Genomic DNA, 14,765 nt, shown 5'->3' with positions numbered 1-14,765 from the left:
AATTGTTCTGCCTTGTTCCGGCAGGCACGAAAGCGCGTGAGCATCTCTCCAGCAAGAGCGAAAAACTCGGGAAGCGTGAAGAGGTCATCTCCGGTAACGTCTGCTTGTCCCGGTGAAGTACCGCTCCCAGAAGCGGCTACTCTAGCGTACGAACCTCCCCAACCGGGAGGGAACGCTGGGTTGGTCGATGAAACCGCTCCGCCGCCAGCTGCTGCAGCGTTCGTGCTCGAAGTCTTTGGAGGTTGGCGGGACGCTGGCGCTTTCTTCTTCTTGTCCTGCTCCTCGAGGTACTTTTTCCGCGAGGCACAGCCATGGAAATTCGCCGTGTGGTTTCCACCACAGTTCGCGCACTTGACGCGCGCTTTGTGCTGCTGGGCGTTTTCCCCCAGCTGGTCTTTCCGCGGAAGATTGCACCTTTCGGTGAAGTGGGTCTCACCGCACTTTACGCACCGGGGCGGAAGATTGCAGTTTCTTGAACCGTGTCCGAACTTTTGACAGCGGTGGCATTGAGCTGCGTCGGCGGGATTCTTCATGTAGAATCGCCACGTCACAAAGAATCCGTCCAGTGCTTTGATCCGCCGTAGGTCCTGGATTTTGACCGACCCACGATCGAAGTACAGGAGGTACACCGTTGTCGATTTCGAGAGCACCTTAACCTCTCGAGGCTTAACCTTGACGCCCGACAGGTGTTCTTCCAGGTCGGAGATCGGGCGGTCCGGATATCCCTGAAGGACGATCTTCACTACGACCTTCTCTGCTGGGTCAAATGTGAAGAATTTGAAGTTTCGTAACTTCAACTTCTTCACCACCAAGTCGAAATTCTGTTTTTTATGCGTAATCACTTGCACTGAAGTTTTACTAATTTTAAGACAATATTGGAGTCCCTCAAGCAACTCGTCAACATCGTCTGCCAACGTATCCAAAACAAAAATTTGAGGTGGTCGTCGTTCCTTCGGAGAGTTACACTTTTTCTGCTTTCCTTGCTTGCGCGCAAGTTCATCATCGTCATCGTCGTCGCCAGCACTGCTGCTGTCACTGGCGGTGTTGTTTTCTTCTCCACTCAGCATCTCAAATTCGTTGCTGGTGGGAACGTTGGAAGTGGTTATTGTCGTAGTGCTGGTGGACTGCTGCTGCTGCTGCTGGTCGGAAGTGCTTCCGGATGCCCGGGTCGATTGTCTCGTCCGTACTGGGGACTCACGTGGACGGTATGACACGTGTAAAAACGATGGATCGGTGACGTCACTGGGCACGCTCCCGTGCGCGATGGCGGTCGATGCGGCGTTGGTGTGTTTACCTTTCTGCACTCTGCCGGTAGATGAGCTTCGCGGGTTTTTCGAGGCCGCACTCGAACTGCCACGGCCACGGTCGGCCCTTGGCATGCTGGAGCAGCAAACTCGCGGGTAAGCACTGTTAATTACGGCGAAAAAATCGAAAAGTTTGAGGAGCTCCGAACAGTTGACTGTTGCTGGCTGGTGTTGCCAGTCCCGATCTGGGAGGGAGAAGCGAAGAGGACTTCTTATTCTTATTCATTTTCTTGTTGTTGTTTTTGTTTTTTGTGCAAGATAATTTCTCTTCCCATATAAATTTCCAGTCAGTCGTCATCTGCCTTTCTTGACAATTCAAATTTCTTGCAGCACATTTCAAAACAGTGCTCAAGATCGTGCATGACTCATGTGATGCAACTTTCTCTACCAATTTTTTTTTTATTCATAACTTATTTTTTTAAGGTCCTCTTCCGTGCGGAGATCAGGTTAGGACCGGGAATCATGAAAGTTACATAAAAAATAATGATAAAAAAAATTTCAAACAAATGACAGCAACATGAAACCGATCACTTTTAATTGATCTGAGTAGGTCTTGCTGAGTTTCAACTGGATGCTGAACTCGTTGAAGATCCTCCTCAGCTCAGCCGAACTGCAGAGTACCGCCTTGCCTTGTTCCTTCGTGACTCCACAGGCGTGGGGCGGGGTTAGTATTTTCTTTGCTGCTTCCTGCTTGTCGAGAGCGATCCTTCTGTTTTTAATCCGGAACCGCGCCCGACAGCGGAGGAACTACGTCGGTGTGAACGCCGGTACTGCCGAACTTTGTTTTCCATCTTTTCAATTCTGGTTGCAATAAAATGCAAAACCCGAGCTGTGGAGGAAGTTAAGTGAATTCGCTGTGACGTGATCATTCTTCCGAGATGCCGGTGATTTTTTTTGAAAAACGGTGGCATACGAAAACGGTTCCGCTTCCTATCTATCCGTGTTAACCTCCAGCTCGCCGTTTTCCCCCTCTTTGTTCGCATTTTCGCCCAGAGAATTTGCGTCACTTCCCTCAAAGCTCGGGTTCTACTGAAGGAACGATTTATATATTGTAACACATTGTCTACTACTACTACTACTACCAACTTAATAAGTCTTAGTTTAAGCACATGTATGTATGACATAACATTGTTTGATTTATGGTCATAAGGAAATATATCTCATGAAAACATATTTTAAACTGAATTTTAATAAAAATTAGCAAAAAAAAACAAATAAACGTTTATTACATAGTTTTGGCCTCTTTTGCAATTAATGAACGGTCTACGTCCAAAAATACATTTACAAATTAAAATACTTTTTTAAATTTATTTTCCTTCATTTCCTTTCCTTCCTCTCGATTTCCTGCTCCAACCAAATAAGAACAGTAACAAAAAATGAAGGCGGCTCTCACTGACAGTTCGCAAGTGGCTGACACTGACAACTAGGTGTATTCTTCTCCGCCCGACTCAGGTCCAGATCATATAACCATTACTTTGCATAACCGTCCCATGTTAGTTTAAACATTTTGGTATTGTTTCTAAATTCTGAGAAACTGTAAAAAATGCACCGATTATGATCTTATTGTTAAGGTTTTACCGAGTTTTACCCTTAAATCTCCCTTATTAAAAAAATATGATGAAGGCTTTTTGTTATGATAACATTTTGAGCGAGTCCACGAACAGGGCATACCCCTTTGTATGGGACGTCGTTTGGACCTCACCAATCTGCCTGAAATTTTCAGGGGTTGTTTGTACATATGAAACTAGCATCTGGCCAAAATATGAGCATTATAGGTCAACGGGAAGTGGGCAAATCGGGACACAATGTTTAATGGTTCAAAAACCTCAAAGATCTTTAAAAGGCTATAACATAGGCAAAATTCAATTAAATTTCAAAATTAAAAATGCATCTGAAAGGGCTTCAAAAATGCAACAAAATGCAGGGAGAAGCATCCCAATTGGTTAAATCTAAAGGGAGTTATTGACATTTTAATAAAAAATAGCATAATTTTCAAACTCAAATAAAAAAGTGTTCCATCCAGATATCAACTCGGTTCGACCTGCAGCTTGTAGGGGACATCTGGGACTACCATCTGAGACTGAGAACGCTTTCGGTAATGCAGTTTAACATATTAAATAGACACTTTTACTTTTAGTGAATTTTTTGGTTGTAAATTTTTGCTCGGGGGACCCCTTAGATCCCTTTTTCTGGTGATAATTTTATCATATTCGTGTTCCTGAGACAATTTCACAACCCATTTCAACCCTTTAAAAAATGAAAGTAACTCTCTTAAGATTTGACCTATTGGGATGCTTCTCCCTGCATTTTGCTGCATTTTTGAAGCCCTTTTAGATGCATTTTGAATTTTGAAATTTAATTGAATTTTGCCTAAGTTATAGCTTTTTTAAGATTTTTGAGGTTTTTGAACCATTAAACTTTGTGTCCCGATTTGCCCCATTTCCCGTTGACCTAAAATGCTCATATTTTGGCCAGATGCTAGTTTTATATGTACAAACAACCCCTGAAAATTTCAGGCAGATGGCTGAGGTCGATGCGAGATGGGTATGCTTTGCCTGTAGACTCGCTTCTAAAAGTTTGTTTAAACGTTCATTACTGTTGGAGTAATAAATGTTGGAACAATTCAATGAATTAGAATGTAACTAAGCATTCAATGGGTCCAGGTATTGGTAAAGCTCAACCAACTACTATTATCAATCGTTTACTTTCGAAAAGAATGTTCTTAAACTTCAATCAAGCGAAAAACATTTAAATTAATCAAAGACGAAGGGGAGACATTTGGGTCTGGGGTGAGATTGGGTCATAAAAAAATGCTGAAATTTGTTAAGAAAGAAATTTGAAGAAACATTAGTTTTGGTGTTTAGGCCAACCTACAAGCGAAAATGTAATTTTTAACCGTACACCCCAGAATTGATTTTTTTCAATAACTTGGTCCATAACCAAAGCCACTCTTATGTCGGAAAGGTATCCAGAGAACATGAACCGAATTGATTGAAACTACGATTTGTGAAAGCCATTTCATGATTTTTCCCCATATCTCTACCCTAAAGGAGGTATTAGACTATGACAAACAAAAAAACAAACTCGCACTTTTCAACAGTTTGGTTGTTTGCCAGCTTGGTTCTTTTTGTCTGCTTTTGTTTGCAGTCAGCCTGCATACATTTTGTTTTGTTTGCGAGTTTGGCAAACTTTCAGATACGAAAAATCCAGAGTTTGTTTGTCATAGTCTAATACCTCCTTAAGTAATGATTTTCAAAATCTGGAAATATTTTTGTCAGTATTGTGGAAAATTTCACACGATTTTTATAAATACATAAAAAAATCGGATCAAGACCTTTCAAGATATCATGAATTGAAAATTGAGAGCCGAATGGGTAGCATTTAGAAAAGCTGATTTTCGTTATTTTAATTCTATACAAGGTCTTATCTTACACAGGAAAAAAATGGTAATATTACATCTAGGAAGGGGTACATCTTTATATCAGAAAAATGTATAATTTTACCACTTTTCTAGTGTAATGTCACTTTTTAGTCTAGATTGAGGTAAAATTACATCATTAAAGGGAGCGTTCTTTTATTACTTAATGCAATGGGGGGAGGGGGGGGGAAGGGGGGGGATTAGGCCGTTGCAAATATTTTTCAAAGTTTATGTTGGTGTTAGAGAGAATTATTCTCTCGCAATGAAAATGAACACTATTCTTCCAGTAAAAATTGGTAGAGTTATTCTGTCGGTCATCTGTTTTGGGTGTATAAATCAGGGGGGCGACATCTATATCTCACTCCAGGCAGCTCGCCCGTAGCCAAAACAAGCTGTCAACTTCGGCACCAGAACAAAAGGGAAATGTCAACTTCGGCTCCAGCACAAAAGAACAGCTGTTCGTTACGGAACCAAAACAAAGTAACTGCGCACTGTAAAAAAAAGTACAAAAACTGCAGGCATAAAATGGAAATAAAGTAATTATTGTTTTTGTGTAAAATTTTACCGCAAGGTACGTTTAAAAGTTAGTGTATGTTTGTGAGGTGATTTTTATCAATTTATTTGCAAAATAAATTACTAAAGTAGGGATTATTAAGCACACATCGGGGCGATGACCTCATTCAAAGTTGTACTTTTATCACATGAAACGTTTAACTTAACTACTGTGTAATTTGACTTATACTACAGTAATTCTTATAACAAAAATTGAATTATTAATAAAAGAAATATTTTTGTTTTCACTGTGCGCAGGTTGCGCGCGTTATCAATCTCAATCACCCAAGATGGCGGCCGGCGGTTTTCGTATTTTTTTTCATTTTCTTGTTTTTAACATAAAATTTGAGTTCTACGACCCCATTTTAGTCAATGCTGAGTTGTTGATTGCCTATTAAAAAATAAAATGCATTTTTTCAATATTGTATCACCGCCATTTTTGCCGCCATATTGGATTTAAAAATTCTAAATCATTTTAGCGTAGTTTAAGGGTCAGGTATGACCCCTCGACAATCAAAAATTAGACAACGAAAAAAAAAACATTTTTTTCGAGATTCGATTATCCGAAGTGTATTTTTTCCGAGGCCTTCGGATAATCAAGTCTGGACTGTATTACACATTTTTTTCGACACAAAATCTGTCACAGTTTCCTGATGAATATCACCATCATTTTTTATTTCTGTGTATTTTATTTTTAAAAAAACAACACTTTAAGAAATTCAAAGGTCATATTGAAAATTTAAAATCACTGCTTTATGATCTAATAAAAAGAGTGAAAGCAATACAAGAAACTCAATAAACTTATCCAATTATTCCTTTCTATCTTTCGATTCAACAGGTGCCAACCATGAAGCCGAAAAATCGCCGTTCCTCCCAACGGAACCGGTGCGGCTCACACCGGCCTGGGAGGAGAACAACCTTCCGAATGATGAGCTCAACTTTAAAGGTAAGAATTTCGTTCTTGAACATTCACTACTCCACCATACTTCCTGTTCTATACTGGAAGCACCTTTTTTTTGCGTATCACTTTCCGAGGTGACCTTATTTGGATAGCAAAAAAAAAAAGTTAAAAACAAAAAACATTCCACAAAGCCCCAAAGTGTCTGGCCTGGCGCGATGTTCGCAACAAAGAAAATTATGGCCAAGCATGCAGTTTTATCCGAAAACTTAACCGTTGTCGACTGCGACGGGGTGCCCTCGTAATAACTCATCATTTCTGTGTGCGGAGGTCGCCGTCGGTTGTACAGCAGAAGGAGCTCAGCAGGATTTTGGAATTTTATTTTCGATTTCACAATTGTCGAATTTCCGAGAATTTCCGTCCGGAGGCGGGTGGGCAAGAGTGCAAAGGTTTGTGGCGGTGCGCGCGGATCAAAATTGTATACATAAAAAAGGGACGATCGGTTATGTGAAGGAGAAGTCGGTGGAGCGTTGTTTCAAATTTTGGATTGTTAGAAAAATGCTTCATTGATCACTTTGCTCAACCACAAAAAAAAATTCAGAGTTGAATTTTTAATGTCAAGACTAATTATCATTTTTGGCATTGCTAATCCATCGTAAAAAAAAATAATATTTCAATAAATTCATGAAAATGTCGATTTTGCGTCAATTTTTGATGGGGATTTTAATAAATTAAAAGCTTAAAAATTATCCGAAGGCCTTGCCAAAATTTGACTTCGGATAATCGAATTTGATTGTCGATCTTAAGTTTAACCCCTAAACTACGCTGAAGTTATTTAGATTTTTTAAATCCAAGATGGCGGCCAAAACGGAGGCGATCAAATATTGAAAAAAAATGCATTTTGTAATTTAATAGGTCATCATCTATTCAAATGTGACTTAAATAGGGTCGCAGAACTCGATTTTGATATTAAACATAAGAAAATCAAAAATACGAGAATTTTTTTTTTTGTTCGTGATTCGATTATCCGAAGTCCCATCGAGTCTAGACTGTATTTGTTTAAAATACAAATATAACATTTTTCAATGAATCCTTAATAATTAACAACCGTCTACAGATTTTTTTTATGAATTTAAAGAATAAACAATGTTTGTTTCCACCCCGAGGAAATTTGAAGGGAAAATTCATGTTTTTTTCTGAAGTTTTACGTCTTTTTCGATCTGTTTTGTCGCTTGATTAAAAAAAATAAACATTATACAATCTGTTACAAATAGTTAACAATCAATTGTACATGTTTTTTCCTTGAAAGATATATTTTTCAGCAATATTATACTTATATTTTCATAATAATAATAATAATAATAATAATAATAATAAATCCTTCCTTAACCTGATACAAAAAGTTATACTAACAGACTATTGTTTCCAATAAATTACAAATTACAATAAAATTAACCTTTTTGGTTATTTTTCCAAATAACGATCATGATTTTTCACATCATTTCTTGACTTTTTTTTGATAAGGTCCAATAAACAAATGTAAACATTGAGTGTATCCCGCTTACTCCGATGGACTTTGACATAAGGTGTGAAAGGGATACACTTAATGTTTACATTTGTTTATAGGACCTTATCAAAAAAAAGTCAAGATTTCCTCTATTTTGCGGATGCTTCGAATACACGTGTCACTGTATTGCCCTGGCGATCAGTGCAGAAGCGATAAATTGAGCTTCTTCTTTCTACCTTGTCATCCCCCTGGCATTGTGTGTACTCTGCCTTGTGATAAAACATGATCATGTTTTCGTTTAGATTGCATTCCCCGTTGCACTGTTAACTGAAATTGCGCATTTTTTTAAATAGTTTTTTGTTTACAGATATATTTAAGTTTTGTTATTATCTTAATGCAATGACGATAAATATTTGAAATAAATATCGTTTTGATGAATTTGGGACACAGTTTAAAATTGATTTTTCAAATTCAGCTTTTTCCGTGTACCGCTATCGTTTGTCTTTTCCGAAGAAAAACACGCCTTGTAGTATATAATCGTCCCAGCGTCTTGACTCCTTCCACCTTCTCAAACCACCTCACCCGGGAACCAGCCAGGATCTGCCTCCCTTTGGGGCTACCTTCCCTGCGCCGCTATGTATGAATATTATATACACAGTCATCCAGTTTTACTGTGCATCTTCTCTTGCGTGTCCCAAATGACCGCCAGGCCAGGCCACAAAGACACAAGACCTCTCATTCCGGACACGACCGCCATCGTGGCAGGATCGCCCATCCGAAATAGTTTCCTCTAGAATAAAGAAATCAAAAATCGCTCAAAATGTTCTTCACGCTGTACTATCTGCTGGTCCGCTTTGGTTTTCTTCCAGGGATGACCATGGAGCGGGCCCGGATGGAGCTCCATCCGCCAAACGACAAGCTGATGCTGGTCTTCCTGACCCTGATGATCCACGGCGTCGGCACGCTAATGCCCTGGAACATGTTCATCACTGCCAAATCGGTAAGTTCGGCCAGTCTCTATGGAGAATCAACAAAATCTTTAATCCTTTCACCTCTTTCCAGTACTTTGTAGACTATAAGCTCAGTCAGAATTACACCAGCGTAGAGTCCGAGTACGGGACGTACTTCCTGTCGTACGTTGGGTTCGCGTCGCAGATTCCGAACCTGCTGTTCAACTGGTTGAACATCTTCATGAACCTTGGGTAAGGCTTGGCCGCCATTTTGAAACGCACATGCGCCATTAATCAATAATTTGAACATTTTCTCCCTTTGCTAAAACTTTTCAGTGGCAACCTAACCAAGCGCATCGTGTACAGCATCCTGATCGAGGTGATCGTGTTTGTCGTGACCGTTGTCCTTGCCATGATCGATTCGTCCGATTGGCCCGGGGCGTTCTTCTGGATTACGATGATCACCGTTGTGATCCTGAACAGTGAGTATCGATCGGGGCAAACGTCGCAGAAGTGAAAATTTTCCGGTGTTTACATGATATATTATGGGTCGATGCCGACTTTAAAAAATTAAGATTAATTGTTTTACAAAAAATGCATTGCATATTCATTTACTGCATTTCAGCATGCCAAACAGAACCACAAAATATCATTATTTTCTAAATATATTTTTGAAGCGTTCTAAAAATCTCCATATAAAATCCAAGTTTCGTGCTTACTATTTTTTGACAGCTTGAAAACCCGCCATACCTTATCTAACCTACATACCTTGAGTTTGAAATAAGAGGTCCGAAAAACATTGAAATTGCGAAAAAAAATTTAAGCATCATAAATCCAATTCTTTTTGTTGCGTTTGAAGGCCTTTTGAAGCACTTAAAACTGTGTCAAGAAGATACTGGAATGATTTCACCTTTCTTCATAGCTTTTCAAATTACTGTAAACACTTGTTTTGCAGCTTATTTTCAAAAGTTTTAAAAGTAAGTTTAGTTTAATAAAATGAATTTAAATGAATAGAATTATTTCAATACTATCAATGGAAATTAGTTCGAATCGGAAAACGGATTGCAGTATCGCATAGAAGTCTTTAATGGTCGACGTCCAGTTTCATCATAAATGAATGTTTTCAACGAAACTTTTTCTAAAAGCACTTAAATAAAACGTTCATGGACATTGGTCGGCACTTCATTACATGTTTTAAAAGTATAAATCTTGAGACAAGTTCAATTAATTCCATTCGAATAATGTTTGAAAAATAAATTAAAAACCTATCAATTTCATCCCGGTTTACGGTACCAACATTTGGAAATGGCACAGTTATACATATTGACCCATTTCCAAATGTTGAAAACAACGAAATACAACCTACCAATGTTTGTTTTTAAACTTTTGACCACAACAGAATAGCATTAGTCAAATAAAATTTAGTTTTTTGTTGTACGCGAAGGTTCGCTGTGCGCTTACCTTGACAGTTTGCACATTTCACTTGCTGCTCAGGGCTCAATCTTACAATTTATTTAAAAAAATCAAATTGCAATTTCTCATGCCGTTTCTTCCCACATTCACAGTGGCCGGTGGCATCTACCAGAACACCGTGTACGGCATGGTGGCCAAGCTGCCGTTCAAGTACACCGGCGCCGTCGTGCTGGGGTCCAACATCAGCGGCACGTTCGCGTCCATCATCTCGATCCTTAGCTCCCAATTCGCATCGTCGGTGCGGACGGCCGCCATCTACTACTTCATCACGGCCATGTTCGTGCTGCTGCTGTGCTTCGACACGTACTTTGCGCTGCCGCTGAATGTGAGTGTTGCAGGTTCTTAAAAGAGAATATCTCAGTAATGTATTGACTCTTTTTTTTTTTGTAGAAATTCTACCGCTACCACGAGATGCTCAAGGAGAAGGAAGCGGAAACGCACAAAAAGGCCGGCATCGACGTGGACGGGCGACCCCCCTTCTGGAGGATCTTCAAGCAGGCCTTCCCGCAGCTGTTCAACGTGTTCTTCACCTTCTTCATCACGCTGGCCGTGTTCCCGGCCGTTCACTCGGACATCAAGCGCTCCTCGCCGGATTTCGTCATTGGGGACGAGCTATACGTGAGCATCACCTGCTTCCTCACGTTTAACCTGTTTGCGATGCTGGGCAGTTTGACCACCTCGTGGGTGACCTGGCCCAAACCGAAGCACCTGGTGTGGCCAGTGGTCCTCCGAGCGGTGTTTCTCCCGCTGTTCCTGTTCTGCAATTACCGACCACTCGGTATCGAACGGTTGCTCCCGATCTACATCAACGATGACTGGGTGTACTGGGGCATCGCCGTCCTCATGGCGTACAGTTCCGGCTATCTGAGCTCGCTCGGAATGATGTACGCCCCGCAGTCCGTGGAGTCGCACCACGCCGTTACGGCCGGCATGTTTGCCGCGGCCATGCTCATTACGGGCATCTTCAGCGGCATTCTCTTCTCGATGGTCTTCCCCCTGATTGTGCGTACCAACTTCCTCGAGTGGCTGCACTAGGGCTGGCACTGGGCTCGACGAGAAGTTCTGGCCGCTCTGGACAGCTAGATCCGGGACGGATCGACCGAGCAGCCCAGGGGCCAGCCGGTTAGTGCAGGTCCGCTCGTGTGCCGCGGGTGGACAGACGTGAAACTCCTCACACTATTGGCGGAAACAACACAAAAGCGCAGATTTTCCTAGTTTTACGATTTGAATTTTACACTTTTTGCTCAAAATCCTAAGTTCCCCGGGCCAGTTAACTAAAAATCACACCAAATTTTTGCGTATTAATTTTAAAAACGATTAATTTAAGTTTGGTTTTGCCCTGTCTTCACTTGTAGGTTATACATCGTTTACGGTTAGACTGATAGTTTTGTTTTGTTAAGTTCTCTTATCATGTTTTTCAAACTTTTAAAGCGTTTAATTATTTTAAACATATTTTTTTTCTTAAAATTCATTTTCTCAAGCCGGTACAATGTTAGCATGTCAGCTAACCTTTTCTCGTTGCCTTTTTTTAAATGCCGGAAATTAGTGTAAGAGTTAGTAGTACGTTAACGTTTAAGTTTAGTGTTTACAGTAGAAAGTATATTTTTATATGAAAATCTCGTTTGTTTTTTATTTAATCCCTCGAAAAAACCCCTTGTTTGTTTGTTAACAAAAACTACGAATCAAAATTAAAAGTTTCACATTTTTCTATCTCGGTTATAAGAAAAAAAAAAAAAAAAAAACGGGTGGATTGCACAGTCCTCCTTCTGAAATTTGATTGAATCGAAATTCGGATAGTTTAATTTATTCAATTGAATTCCAGAAGCGTTTCCCCGCTCATTGTGTTTTACACGATCTAACCTAACCATTAGCAAAAGTCAATTTCATTTCTTTTTTTTTTTTTTTTTTTCTCTCTTTTACAAAAAGTTTGCCAAGTGCTGAGCAGACGAGACAAATGGAGAGGTGTCTTTTTTACGCTGCAAATCGTGTTCTCCAACACTCTGCATGAAAAATCACTAAACACTTAGTTTTTTTTACCGAATTCGGTAGTTGAAAAATCGGTAAAGTCTAGATCGGTAAACCATCTGTCAAAATGAACAAAATTTTACCGAATTTCGGTTGTACGATGAACAATAATGCGCTTCATTCCCGAACTTCGGTTACATTTTACCGAATTTAGTAATTTTCAGTTTACCTTACTGTTCACTGCCCCTGTTCGCATAAATGTCCCATATGCATTTTCATCACATTTGAGTTAATGATGCAGGTTGGTTCAAAATCATTTGCTCTTTCAGAAAAGCTTGAGACAAACAAATTTAAGTGTGTTTTAGTCAATGAATGACTTAGAATTTTCTTGGGATGTGCGGGATGGTCGAAGGACATAAGGTCGAATGGGCAAAAGATCGAATGCCAAAAGGTTGAAAGGACAGAAGGTCGAAAGTGAACAAAAGGTCGAACGGGAAAAAGTTGAAAAAAGACAAAAAATCATAATGTGAAATTGTCTGACTTCAACAAGCATGTTTAGGAAAATTATCTATTCTTAGAAACATCAACATTTTTGTCACATTTCGGTGTGTTTTTTTTTTTTCATTCTTTCAAGCATAAGCAGTTATTTTATATTTATTTAAATTCAAATAGGTGGGCTTTGCGTCGCGCTTTCTGTTGTATTTTGTTCGACCCTTTAGGAATAAAAACACAGATCTGGAATTTTAAGCGATTCGAAATTAAAAAATAACATGGTCAGATGAAAAATCTTTTTCAGTCAAAGTTTAAGCCTAAAAGCAGCGATATGCAAGAGTATTTTCAAGAAAGATGGCGACATTAAGTGAGTATGAAATTCTAGCCACTAATAAAGGAGAACGAAGCTTACACACCACTTTTTTTTCGCTGAAATTCAGTAAAGTTTAACTGAGTTTTCATCTTCGGAAATTTCAGTAAACGATTCAGTAATTTAGATTTTACTGAATTCTCAGTTAACTGACATTTGTCACTTTGACAGATAGTTTACTGAAATTTTAGTAAACTGTTTGTCAAAACAACTGAAATTTCAGCAAAAGAAACGTCAAATTATTTTGCTGAAAATTCAGTAATTATCTTGTGTCAGTTTGACAGATCATTTGCTGATTCAGCATTTGTTGCTGGTATTTCCGTTATCTAAATTAGATTTTGCTTGCCATTTAAAATGTTTCCATTTAATTACTGTTATTTATATATTTATTTCTATGAATACAAAGCTAAAACGCTCAACCAAACCACAATATTTATTTCATCAATCCTCCAAACCTGAATAAACAGGTGGTTAGCATCGAGGCATTTGCGGTTCAAATTTTTTCTTAGTTTTGTTTCTAGAGATCACAATATGTACAAAATTAAAAAAAACACAACACATTTGAAAAAGAATTTTCTCTCGGCCGCATCATACCAATAAGTCATAAGTGACATTTCAGTTTGACAGATATGCAGTTACTGATTTTTCAGCAATGTTTTTTAGTTGTTTGTTCGACCATAAGTCCACTTGCGACCTTTTCTCCATTTGACCTTGAGTTTTCTTTCGACCTTTTGTACATTCGACCTTTTGTCGTACATTCCTCGTCTCAAGCCGCATGTTAAGGTGAGGTTATTTACCTGTGGAGGGTGCAATATTCGTTCAATCTTTATCAATTCTGAGATGTAGGACCTTCATTAAATTTAGAACAACTTTCCCGAAGACACCATATTTTTTGCTGAAATGTTATTAGCTTCTGAAAATGACAATTTTTGTGCATACGGTTCTAAGGGGCTACCTAGAAACAATTATTTTTAAATGAACGTGCGTGCTCGCTTGCCTGCCTGCCTACCTGGCAGTGCGCCTGTTATGTTGCCCCTTTGAGCCGGCCGCGCAAGAATGGTCATTTTCAGAAACTAATCCTAAAAATATGGTGTCTTCGGGAAAGATGTTCTTAGTTTAATGAAGGTCCTACATCTGAGAATTGATAAAGATTGGACGACTGTCGCGGCCTCCACAGGTAAAAAACTGAAACAGTTGCTTCCTTCCATACATTTTGACGATTTTTCCCATACAACCTTCAAGCGATTAGAGGGAGGGGTTTCCCGTGGTCAGAATGAGCTCAAATTTAGAATTTAGCCTAGTGATGGGTCAATCTTTGATGTCAGGGTGTAGCCCCGAGAAAGTCCGGATTTGGACCACCCTATTCTACACCCAATGATTTGATTTGAAGTTTTAATATTTACTCAACTTGACACCAACTAACTAGAAGTTCTGACAGTGTTGCCAGCAAATCACGTGCTTTTTTGATTTCCTGCACAAAGTTTGCAATCTGACGCCTGTAGCCATTTGAAATGTTATTCCAGTACCTCCAAGAAAGCCGTTATCCATTTTTTTTATACAAAAACAAACGATTGGTGGAGGTGTGAGTGCCGTAGAAGGGACGTAAACTAAAAAAAATGATTTTTGTTACGTATTCAAATTCGCTAATTTCAACGTTAATTGGGTACTAAAGCCCTATGTCAATTTTTATGTACAACGGTAAAAAACACGATTAAAAACCATTCCTGATCACTTTTTTTCATTATTATGCAAAATTTTTTTTTGACAAGACAACATTTTTTCGATGGATCAACTATGGTCCCCTTGGAACGAGCTGTCAAGTAGGAGCTTTTCTGT

At 39.2% G+C, this 14,765-nt stretch overlaps 1 protein-coding gene across 1 annotated transcript in view; it reads left to right on the top strand.

Moving 5' to 3' along the window:
- Positions 1-11,718, top strand: part of LOC120421015 (equilibrative nucleoside transporter 1) — a 35,778-nt gene extending 24,060 nt beyond the window's left edge. The window contains exons 3-8 of the mRNA XM_039584137.2: positions 6,113-6,220; positions 8,549-8,679; positions 8,742-8,881; positions 8,966-9,111; positions 10,195-10,427; positions 10,493-11,718. Of these exons, the coding sequence (XP_039440071.1) occupies positions 6,113-6,220; positions 8,549-8,679; positions 8,742-8,881; positions 8,966-9,111; positions 10,195-10,427; positions 10,493-11,137 (1,403 nt within the window). The 3' untranslated portion in view covers positions 11,138-11,718. The remainder of the gene's footprint in view (positions 1-6,112; positions 6,221-8,548; positions 8,680-8,741; positions 8,882-8,965; positions 9,112-10,194; positions 10,428-10,492) is intronic.
- Positions 11,719-14,765: the final 3,047 nt, after the last annotated feature.

This window comes from Culex pipiens, chromosome 1 (genome assembly GCF_016801865.2).
Source record: "Culex pipiens pallens isolate TS chromosome 1, TS_CPP_V2, whole genome shotgun sequence".
NCBI lineage: Eukaryota > Metazoa > Arthropoda > Insecta > Diptera > Culicidae > Culex > Culex pipiens.
This window is presented reverse-complemented; position numbering and strand designations above follow the sequence as displayed.